General features: G+C 36.3%; 2 protein-coding genes across 10 annotated transcripts in view; both read right to left on the reverse strand.

Annotated features, from left to right (window-relative positions):
• Window positions 1-5,809: 5,809 nt before the first annotated feature.
• Window positions 5,810-7,426, reverse strand: REP15 (RAB15 effector protein). Its single transcript, XM_020977168.2, is given in 2 exon segments — window positions 5,810-6,662; window positions 6,664-7,426. Coding segments are annotated over 2 exon segments (711 nt in total). The 5' UTR covers window positions 6,865-7,426; the 3' UTR covers window positions 5,810-6,152.
• Window positions 7,427-7,515: 89 nt separating this feature from the next.
• PPFIBP1 (PPFIB scaffold protein 1) overlaps window positions 7,516-12,174 on the reverse strand; it is a 205,792-nt gene continuing 201,133 nt past the window's right edge. For all 9 annotated transcript variants that reach the window (XM_020977165.2, XM_020977167.2, XM_020977163.2 and 6 more), the window contains 4 exons: window positions 11,807-11,995; window positions 10,737-10,916; window positions 9,546-9,611; window positions 7,516-9,439 (listed from right to left, as the gene is read on the reverse strand). In XM_020977165.2, coding sequence (XP_020832824.1) covers window positions 9,353-9,439; window positions 9,546-9,611; window positions 10,737-10,916; window positions 11,807-11,995 — 522 coding nt within the window. In that variant the 3' untranslated portion in view covers window positions 7,516-9,352. The remainder of the gene's footprint in view (window positions 9,440-9,545; window positions 9,612-10,736; window positions 10,917-11,806; window positions 11,996-12,174) is intronic.

Below are 12,174 nucleotides of genomic sequence, written 5' to 3' on the forward strand. Positions count from 1 at the left end.
TGTGGATGTTGAAAGGAATATATTCATCTCAAGATTATAAAGATCTCGCAGAATGCAGCTCATAAAAAATAAAAAGGGGTCAAAATATAGAATTAACCTAAGCCTAAACGCTTCTATTGGTTGTGAATATAATACACACACAAAAAAAACTAATAGCCTGAAGAGGAAGCTCTTTGAGGAAAAGTAGCTGCAATTAGATGAGAGGCCAGCAGATGGGAGCAGAGGACCAAGAAATAACCCTTTCTTTCTTAGCCAGGCTCTGATCTACTTTTTGATTTTGTAACCAGTACTAAATATATAATTTGAAGTTGAAAAGTGCTATTCTTCTTTCATTCCTTTTACCATTATTCTCTTGAGATGCTAGAGCTTTTGTTCCTCCATCTTACTGTGCAAGTTAATGAAATGTTTTCTGCTTTAAACTAATGAGTTTCCTGGTTGGTTCAAGAAGATAAAAGCACCAGTCAGAACTTGAGAGCTCTGGTTTTGAATGGAGACTGACTCAAAGCCTGCCTTGAATCTCATGCAGTTTTGAGTGGGGAGACAAGCTGCCTTTACAAATGTGAGCAATAATCCCTTCATTTTCACCAGCAGCAGGTCATATTCTGTGAAGATAACTGCATTTGTGCCTAAGGAAGAGGCAGGGTCAGGACCCAGTATGATGTACATACAGCTCCACAAATGCCAGGGGGCTGATAAAAGTCTTCCTACAGAGAACAGGGGAGTGTTTAGGCATATAGTGTGGTCCAGACTGCCATAGTTTGAATTGAGGGCTCTTCAGACTTGAGTCTGTGATTCTGGATCTTATGACACTTGAAAAAGCACTTCAGATGTCTGACAGACTGAACCCTGTGCCTGATACTGCAAAGACTGACTTTGCTTTGGGAACCCAGAGCTCCAACCCAAATTTGACACAACCAGCATTCTCAACTTCCCAGTGTTTGGAGGGGTAACACCTTTCCAATGAATGCTACTTCCCATCATCATAGGGCCCTGAAAGGTTGTGAATCAGCAGGTACCACTTGAAAACTATAGCTAGCAATTATGCATTTCTGGCTCCTCTAATCCTAGTGATTCAGAACAGCAATCTACTGTTAAAGGGTAGTATCTTATATCAAAGTAATGTGGTTTGGGGAAGACAGTACTCTGGATCTCAACTCTTTTGGAGAAAGTTAATTTCTTTCGCTGAGCTCCATTTTTCTGGGCAGCTACAAACTGATTGAGAGCAAAGCATCCCTCCTAGCTGTCTTCTGGTTCTTACTGACTCATTATTTCTTTTCCCTAAGCCTTAATTATCAGCCATACTGAGAGGTGTGTTCTAGATTGACAGTTGGGATGGATGAAGGTGGAAGAGGGAGGAAACCTATTACTTCATTTCAACAAATATTTGCTTATTTCTTGAGAGCAGTGTGGGGGCTGCCGCTGGAAAGCTGTGGGAGTCTCCAGTTTAAATCTCGCCTCTGACATTTGCTGTATGATCCCTGGGTAAGTTGCTTTGCCTCTGAACCATTGTTTCCTCATGTGCAAAATTAGGATATCTACTTTGCTGTATTGTCAAGATCAAGTAAGATAATGTGTCTTTAGAAAACCTTTAAGCTCCATATAAACAACTATTATTTTTTCTCTACATTACTGCTTATACTTTCTTTTTTTAAACTGTGATTTCATTGATATAGGAGTTCCTGGTGAGGAAACTCCTCTACTAAAGCAGATGAGCACCTCTTCTTCAACTCAGAAGTTTTAGAGGGTTGTTGGAGGTTCTTGAGAGGTAAGGTGACTTGCCCAAGGTCATATAGTAAGAGACTTGAACCCAAGTACTCCAGGCTCCAAGACAAACTCTCTAGTCACTGCAACACTACTTCTCCTATTATATAAAACACAATAATAAATCTAATTTTGTCACCAGAGGACAAGAATAATGGCTGTATTTGTGAATAAATACACTTTTAGTGACAACAGTATTCTATAGAATACTACTATGTACTGGGTATGGGAGTTCAGAGGAGATATGATTAATCTTTCTGAATTTATCTGGAGATGAAGGAATTGAATTAAATACTGAAGTTCCTTTACAGTTTTAGTATTCTATACTTTTAAAAGCAGTGTAATATAATGGAAAGAACACTGGACTAGGGGAGTCAGTAGGTCCTAGTTCCAGACCTGATTCTACCACTAACTGGCTACCTACCTGATGAGAAATTCTGGCTTAGGTTTCTTGCCATCACTGTGCTCAGAAAAACACTGCCCCTGTCTCTAGTTTGAACTTCCAGACATTGTTGCTGGAAGCTTGGTCACACCACGCTGCTATTGTCTGAAAAAAATTAAGGCTGGGAAACAAACCAGTTTCACTTTTGACTGCTGGTTCTCTGACTTTCCAGATGCAGACAACCTTATCTTTCCCTTCTGTTAATCTGTGTCCACACATATATACCTTTATCTCCCCTTCCTTTCTGTAAAATTCTGTTGTATCCATCCTGCTTATGTATTCACATTTTATATAATGTTGCTGAAACTGATGCTCTGAGATCACTGACTTTTGTATAATCAGTTGAGCCTGAGCTCTGAGAGAAATAAAACTATAACTATCTCTGTGTCACTGTGACTGACAGCAGTGCCTAATCAATGGTCCCTCATATAATTTTTATCTCAATAACTGAGTAAAAATAACCAAAACTAACTTTTACATAAGGCTTTAAATTTTACAAATCAATATACACACATTATCTCATTTGATTCTTATAATGGCTCCATGAGGCAAGTACTATAGGTATTCATTTTATAGATGAGGAAACTGAGGCTTAAGGAGATTGTCATTTGCCCCAGAGAATACAGCCAGTATTTGGTCAGAGTTGGGATTCAGACCCTGGACATTCCTTGCCCTGTACCAACACTGTAAGACATTTTATGTAATTCTGTGAACCTGTGGATTGGACTGGTCCCTAAGGCTTATTTCAACTCCAAAATGTGGTCATTTTGATTTGGTTGACCAATCATAGCACAATAAGTAATAGAGTATAATTAGTAGGCATTTAAGTCAGAAATTGAAGCTACTTTCTAGATGTGTGACCTTGGACACACGTTTCTTTTTTCAAATATATAGGTTATAGTCGGTTAATAACAGTGATGGCCTTGCTTAGGCAGATTTATGAGGATCAAATAAAATTGATACTTACAAAAGTGCTTTGTAAACGCTTTTCACTATTTAGAAAAAGCACTACAAAAAAAAGCAGGCATTGTGACTTTTAAGTCATGATTAAATTAAATTTATGATTAATTTTAGTCATGAGATAGCATTTTTGTGTCAAACCAACTTTTTATGAACTTTGACCTGTTTATTGGGGCTCTTAGGGGTTAGTAAGAACTGAAATCCTTCATATCATCATTACACTTTCCCTTCCTTTTCTTTTTCTATAATGCTAACATACAATAGTCACTCACTTCTCAGAAATGCTTGATGTATTAACCTTTATATAGTTTCCTTTGTCGTAATTCCACAGCTGGGTCAAGATACTAGCTTTGGAAATGTCTCCTGGATTGATGGGAAACCCAGTACTGAGAAGTGAACTATGATGAACGGCCTCTTGACCTTTGACTTTCCAGAGATGAGGACATTCCATAATGAATACTTTACTCAGTACTTGAAATTTCGTTAGTGCTAAGATCACAGACGAAAGAAAGTCTCATTAATTTTTACCCTAGCCTAGATCAATTCACTTATTTCCTGCCCCTTTAAGACATTCCCCCTCCAGCCCCCACTCACGGCCCCAGATGCTTCCAAACATGAAGGATTACTATACTGCCCACAGTAATTGAACCTCTCATTCATCAATAGAAACTCTGCTTTCACTTCTAGGTTTGGTCGTGTTATCCCAGTGGTTCCCTGTTGCCTCTAGGATAAAAGATGACCTTTTCTGTTTGGCATTTAAAACTCTGCACATGCTGACTGATTACCCATTAGTCCCTACCCCCTTTCCCGTTCTATGTTCTAGTCAAATAGTTCTCCTTGCTGTTACCCATACACAATATTCCATCTTCTCTCTGTGTGCCTTTGCAGAATCTGTACTCACACCTCTTGGAACCCTTAGATCCCTTCAAGGCTCAACTCAAGTGATACTACCTTCAAGGCAGCTTTCCTGATTGCAGGTTATTAGAGGAGCTCCCTCTGCCTCTGTTTGTATTAATTTCGTATGGATTCTCTTCCGTATTTACTATCTACGAATACAAGATCATAGATCTGGTGCTAGTGGGGACTTGAGAAGTCATCCATTCCAATTCTATTTTACAAATGGGGAAACTGAGGCCTGGAGAGGATAAATGTTTTACATAAGTACACACACACAGTAGCAAAGCTGCAATTTGATTCCAGGTATTCAACTCCAAATCCATTATATATTCCACTGTACCATGTTCTTTCCCCACAGTAAAATGTAAACTTATTAAGTGCCAGGAATGTTTCATTTTTGTATTTGTGTCTCTAATGTCCAGCATAGCATCTGTCACACAGCAGGCCCTTCACTGATTGAATGTTTAATTGATTCACTTCAAAGTGATAATGTCTTTTACTTTCAAGATTCAAGATGGCTCAGTTATAGGACTTGGGGATATAATTTGTCACTAGAGTTAAGCCACTGTCAAAATAAATAAATACATGCAGCTTTGCAGGAAAATTAAGTTATTTACCACATCTAATAATTACTTAAAGTTACTTATCCACCTAAATTGTGGTCTTGTAGATGGGGACATTATTCAAGAAAGGATAAGTTCAAGTTATTATTGTTTCATTGAATGTATTTATAAAAAACACTTCCCCCTATTTAGAGTATGAAGAATAACATTATATAATGCACATTATATAATATGTAAAGATAATAAAATAGTAAACAGTAATATTCAGAATATAATTCAAGATTTTTTTTTAAGTGAGACAAAAAGTTCTAAGGTCTTGTTAGGCTATTTGTTTAAATCACCACAGACTAAATAAGGGAGCTATGATCTAGTATTCAGAAGTGAAACAATACTCAAAAGTTCTATAAAAACTTTGGGTCTTGGAGTTCCCATTTAATTCTCAATCAAGTTTAAAGTTGTCCTGGCTAGGGGCAGCTAGGTGGTGTAGTGGACAGAGCACCAACCCTGAAGTCAGGAGGACCTGAGTTCAAATCTGGCCTCAGACCAAACACTTGACATTTACTAGCTGTGTGACCCTGGGCAAGTCACTTAACCCCAATTGGCTTAAAAAAAAAAGTTGTCCTGGCTTATTCATCTTTAAAGCAGAGAGCTTGCCATCTATATGAGAGAGATTTTAAAAATTCACATGTTTTGCACACCATAGTTCACTAGAAAGAGCCCAGAACTTGAGGTCACAGGATCTGAGTCCAAGTCCCATCTCCTATTAACTACCTCTGTGATCTTGGGAACCAACCTCCCTGGATGTCATTTTCTTCATTTGTAAAATGAGGTTGGTCTAGGTGACCTCTAAGGTCTCTTTTAGCTCTAGATCTGTGATTTTATGAGTATTATGGTAATCATCATTAAATGAAATGATTCAGTTTGCGTAATAGACACAGGCTTCAGACAATTATTCCCCAGGTCCATTTTGTAGACAATGGGTAGATTGTGGTATACAGGGAAAGAAAGTCTCTGCCCAGTTTTGTGTGGGAACCCCAGTTTTAAACTGGTTTGTATATTTTTCTTAAGCTTAAACCTAATCTACCTTCCCATTCCCCTACTGATAAACACACATACTTGACAGTTTGGGTAGATACAATTAATTCTCACCTTATTTCAAATAACAGACACACCTCCACTGCAAAACAAACTTTCAAGGTTGTTTTATTGGCTTCCTAAGCAAATGAACAAAAGTTACATGGCATGGAATTATGTGTTTGTTTTATTCAGGAAGGTTTCTTCATGGCTTTTTTTTCTTCTTTGTGATCACAATAATACAATCATTTGGAGCAGGGCAGCTAACCCATAATTTTTGCCATCAAGAGAAGTGAATCTGTCAGTTTATACAATGCTGTTCTAAACCCATTTAACACACTAAATGCATTCAATAATGCTGTCACATCAAATAATACTCTTGCGCTTGAAAGAATAAAATCCTTTGCTTTGACATATGGGTTTATGTTTGATTGGCTTACTTAGCTATCTAAAATTCAGAGAAAATTAATATAAACCTTGCCCAATTCATTCAGTCTATCACTATTACACAGGTAGTTTTCTAACAGTTCTTTGGTAGATAGACAGTTCTTTGTGTTTAAGATAAAATGTTTTACAGCCTCCACTCCTGACAAGGTGTTTTGAATTTTCTCATTTTTGATACTGTCCAAGAGAACTCCTCTGATGTCTTTAGGCTTTCCTGGCACACCAAAAATGATAAGTAAACCCAGACAATCCTCACCTATCAAATTACAGAATTCTTCCATCTTCTCAAACTGATTTTCCCCCATAGAACACACATCTAATACCGCTTCCTTGCTGAGGAGGTCACAGGGATTAGATTCATTATGGAGGGCTGTGGACATCTGTAAAGTTTGTACAGCCAGCTGAAATAGGATTTCCTTATGAGATCCCCAGAAGGTCCAGATCCAATCAGCTCCAAACAACATGGCCTGATTCTTGGTCATTTTGTTAGTAGTGATCTTCTTGTCCATTCCATTTTCATGGGCAGAAACTGATAAAATTAATTAAAAAGATCTCATTCAGTGTGTTGGAATCTGGGGACAGTTTACTTTGAGGATCTTCAAATCCAAGATAGTCCTTCAGTTTCTGAGCAGCATAGACCACAGCTCGACTGAAAATGTCACACACAGCAATGAGATCAGGCTTGTCCTTCCGAGTCACTTCTCGGGATGACTTTTGGCCCATCTTCTTGGCAAATCTATATGACTTCAAAATGTCCAGAATGAGATGACGTCAGGATAGAGTCTTTTTCACAAAATAAGTTTTGTAGATAGTCATTAAAGCCACTGTTATTGTATATGGTCACCTCTGTTTTCCAACCCTAAAGAACTAAATATATAGCCTGGCATAAGTAGATAAACAAATTATGCTTCCTGGTTTGTCAGCTGGGTGTTTTCTGTTTGGACTGACTCAAACTGGTTTAACAAGGCTTAGTAACTAACATCTACACAAAGCATCCAGTCTTCCCTAGAATTCCATGCTTTGCTTTTTTCTACTTTATACTCTCAATATTTGCTTCCCAAACAGTTTCAAATTTTTAGTTGAATTCAAATCAGCACCTTAATTCCTTTTATACCCTTCCTTTCATAGTATCTCTTTTTACTTTTAGAAATTGCAGGTAATGCCAATGAATTTATTTTTCATATTTCTACCCCCATGCACTATGACCACCCATCATCAGCCCAGGTACCTACATTTTTTTTATTACTAGCAATAAAATATCCCAAGTCATAGTCTCACATTTCTATTCTTTGGCATGTATTATATGTCTCTACTGATGTCACAAAATAAGCCTTGTAGGTTGTCAAAAAGATTAAAAAAGACTAGGAATCGGAATACATGGAAATTTCCAATTGACTCTTTTATTGGTTTTTCCATAGAAATACCCAGTAGTGCACGCTCTTATAATTTTCTTTTTAAAAACAGTGTCATAAAATTATTAGCTAGATTGTACTAAATGAGCTAATTTGGCATTTATATTATCTCCAGATATTATTATTTAGGGCCATAACAAGAAGTTGGTAAGGAATTTTCCAATAAGCAAAATGCATGGCCATTTGTATTTATATTAAAATATGAACACAGTAAATTAATAACAGTTTCTGATGCCATAATCAGATAATGAGTGGTAGGGTTAAAGGTAGCATAATAATATTCTTATCAACGCACTGTAGTTATAAATAAATAATCTAAAACTACAAGACCTAGGAAGAATCTCCTAGTGACAAATGGAAAATTTATGTCTCTGATATTTAAATAGAGTTTACAATTTATGTATCCTAATAGTATTTATGAACTCCCTTAAAATTCTTGAGCAGGACTACTTCCCAAGTTGTCTTACTGAATAAAGGAGTAAATGTGTACTCATTAGCCTGACAATTTATGTACATACATTATTGGTTCAAAAAAATATAATAGTAGGTAATAGTTTTATTTGTAGTTTTCTCTTTCCAAAGGACATAGGACCACTGAACTATAGAACAGCTTAGGCTCCATTTAACATCACAAAATTGGCATCACAAACTACTTTTGCAGTATAAGAATACTAAACTGATTGGATGGAACTTTATTTTGGGATAAAACTTTAGGGAAGTTATCTATTTTAAAAGCTCCATTCATTGGTGGCAGGAAGGGTTTACAATTAAAATATACTAGGCAATCTACTGGTAGGGTTATGATGTTTCTAGAAGGAAAATAAGGAGTTTAATACTATAAAGTGTTTTTTTTTTCCAAATTTTAAAATTCTTTCTACATGAATCCTTTGGAATAAAAAAAAAAGCTATTCTAGTTGCAGAATAAAAAATAGCCCTCAAGTTCTTCTTCTTAAGTAAAAGAATCCAGGATTTGAAGTCAAAATCTTAAATAGCATAATATTCCAACACATGGTAGAAAAATAATTCTTGGGGATTTCAGATTTACTAACTTAACTTGTCACTAATTTAGTCACAATGGTCAACACTGTCAAGCATTTGGTAAGATGATAAAGTCCCGAGTTGAAAAAGTCTCATCTTTCCAGGAACCAGCTGGTACATATACAAATGATAATCAATACTTGTTTAAAAAACAACAACAATCTTTTCATTATCTTCCTATGTCGTAAAATAAAAGTTCTGTTTGCTATGATTTAATATATTTAAGTGTGTATACATGCTTAGAAAAATGTACAAAAATAAGACAGAAATAGTAAAAAGGCATGTAAGGATATAACTGTGACGTTCAGGTGAACACATTTAATAGTAAGGAATTATGTATATTGATGCTGAGAAATTTATCAGTGATCACTTAAATTCTGTTTAAAAAAGCCACAGTAAATGAAATGGAATACTTTACTTAATAGCTCATTTTCTTCCAAAGTCTTCCATTAATGTGAAGAGGAACAATGTGGTAACATCATTTAAAAAGCAGTATTTTAAATATGTCACAGAATTGTACATTAAATAGAGTAAAAACCATTATACTACCACTCAACAGTGTTTCATTGTTCATGGCAACTTCAGAATAGGCACCTGCCCCACCCCCTCCCTTGCCCCCTTGAAAGAAATATCACTCCTAAACAAGTAGAAGCGAACACAATAGAAAGAATAATCTGTAGCCCAGTACATCTCCTGAATGTGTTTCTGAAATAGGACAGAAAAGAGGACTCCTAATGGGTATCCAGCCATCACTGTCACTGTCACACATTGGAGTCTTCATCCGTAATACTAGCACTAGGAGAACGTGTGGCAAAGTCTTTAAACATGTCATCTTCTTTTAACATGTGCTGGAAAACAAAGAATGAGAGTCATATATAATGTGAATTAAAAGCTCAAGAACTATATAATCTTAGGCTGAGTTCAGGATACCCAAAAAGCATGTTAGATACTTACTGTTAAGTTGTTGATACCTTCCGAAAATGCCCCAATTTGCCTTACTGTTCCTTCTGAATCCTCCATCTGCATGAAACAAAGCATCCAGAGGTTTTTGGATTTCAGACAAATGCAGTAATTACCAATCATCTAAGTAGTAATACTACATATTATACCTAATGAATTCTTGTGGGTATGACCATATACTTGGACTTGGGTCCAGAAGACGTTGTAGTAATATCAAATGGGGCAAATCGAACCTTCACGCACAAGTATATTTTCCTGGAATTAATCTACAGCAAGCAATCACTATAAACATCAGCATGCACACACATAATTAGTGTCTTAAGAAGAGCTTTTAAATATAGTCAAGTGCCCAGCACTTAGCCCAGTGCCTGGCATAGAGCAGACACCTAATAAATGTTTATTGAGTGAGTGAAGATCATTACATGGAGAAAGGTGGCCAACTATTAACCAGCTATGTACAGGTAGAGTAGGAAGAGGAAAAGGACTTACACTGTATCCACAATGATATAAATTAGCTATTTATAATAAAGGTTAGTATAAAATGTATGAAATAAGGAAAGTCAAGAAGATTAGAATGATGTACCACTCAACTCACTGTTCCATTGTTTTGTCTTTGACAAAGACACCAAAAGATTATTTTTTGGGGGGTTGAATTATCATGATTTCCTTTCATTCTGAAAAGGTCATGGATGTACCCTGAATATCTCTGGCTTCCCTTAATTTCTATTCATATGATAATGAAGATGATAGCATTTATATAGTTCCTACTATGTTTCTAGACACTTTAAATACTAAATGATTTACAAATATCTAATGTGAGCTTCACAACCACCCTATTTTTCAGTTGAACTGAGGTAAACAGGTTAAGTAACTTGCCCAAGGACACAGAGGTATAAGTGTCTTTGGCGAGATGTGAACTCAGGTCTTCCTGACTCCAAGCCCAATGCTCTATCCACGGTACCACCTAGTAACTGCCATCTCAGACAATTTAGCCAGATAGAGAGAATAACTTTGACATTTATCCTGGGAATAATATCTGTTAATTGTATTATTATGATCTATGATTATGACACAAAAGAAATGTTATTAAAAGCTCTAATCAAAACATAAATATGATTATAACTTCTTATCTTAGAACTCATATGGCAGTTAGTATCTTCAACAGCAATTCACAATCTCATTTACCTGTTCTAGTCTGTCCAAATCATCATCATCATATAGACGAATGTCCAAACCAGGACTATATCCTTTCTTGGCTGCATTTCTTGATGCCTGTCCCAACTCCATTGGGCATATATATTCCTCCATATCTTCTTGTTTCTTTTTTCTTAGATTCCCAAAATTGCTGAAGGTGAGTTTCTTTGGCTTTAAAAGAAAAATATGAAACCAGTAATTCAGTAAAATCACTTAGGGGCTCATGAGACCTGATATATTCATTATTTAATTATGAGCCATTTACAAATAAGAAAATTGATGATTAAACCTGGGCCCAATGAAGGAATGACTGAAGTCTCTAACTTCATGCACCCAAAGTTGTTAAAAACGAGCTCTGTCTTAAATTTCGTAATGACCCTTAGATGGACATGGGCAAGGTAAGCATCTGATATATCTCTTCTTTATTTGGGTGGTAAGGATGAGGAACCAGGAAGGGTTTGTCATTAGATCTTTATCTTAATTTAAGCTTATTAAAAATACTTTGTTTGGAAAATAAGAGAAAGAAATAGCCTGGACTGGACATGAATCAGATATCATTTAAGAATCCACCTAAGTTGGCAGACATTCCTAATATAGTCTTTAACCTTCTTCCAATATAAATGCATTGCTTCATTACTCTGGTGCCTCTTGAAACCTTACAGATAGCTGCTCACTGATTCAGTCCATCTAGCAGCTGCTGTTAAACAAGGAGACGCCCTCCTTATCTTCTGGATATGGCCACGTGAGACTGGAAACCATATAATACTTTGTTCTAGGCTATACAGTATCCTCTTTAACAATATAGTGATTATAAAGTGCTGCCTGAATGTGTGTACACTGTAATTTTGGTGAAATAACAAAGGTTTAATCGACTACAGTCTCTTATATCGGTGATTCACATATGTCAAATGCTACTCCATGTATTATTTAGGTAACTCAATTATGAACTAATATTCTCTTCTCTCACGAAAGCAGTAAAGCCCTATTAACAGGATGCCCTGATGTGGTCCCATAGAATCTTGGTTGCTTACACACACTCAGTGGTGGGAACCTAAACTTACTTTCACTTTGGCGGTAGCTGTTAGAAGTACATAATCTGGTGACTCCATTGCCTCACGCTTCTGACGTTGAGCCTCAACACCAATCAATAAGTTGAAATGGGTGGCCAAATGTCGTCTTAACAGTGTTTTATTTGGTGGAATGTTTAACAACTGAGCCATTGTTTCAACATTAAAACGAGGCTCCAGAACCTGTAAGCAAATTTTTGTCAATGATACTAAAAACCAATATTCAAGGTGCAACATCTATACGTACATAATCAGTAGAAAAGCTTTCAATTACAGCAAAGATTATTACGTGGAGAATGGTGTCTAGGTATCATCCAGATCCACATAGGACAGGACAAGGAACTGGATTTAAACAGTATTTA

This window comes from Phascolarctos cinereus, unplaced genomic scaffold (assembly GCF_003287225.1).
Source record: "Phascolarctos cinereus isolate Bilbo 61053 unplaced genomic scaffold, phaCin_HiC Scaffold_1;HRSCAF=81, whole genome shotgun sequence".
NCBI classification, from domain to species: domain Eukaryota; kingdom Metazoa; phylum Chordata; class Mammalia; order Diprotodontia; family Phascolarctidae; genus Phascolarctos; species Phascolarctos cinereus.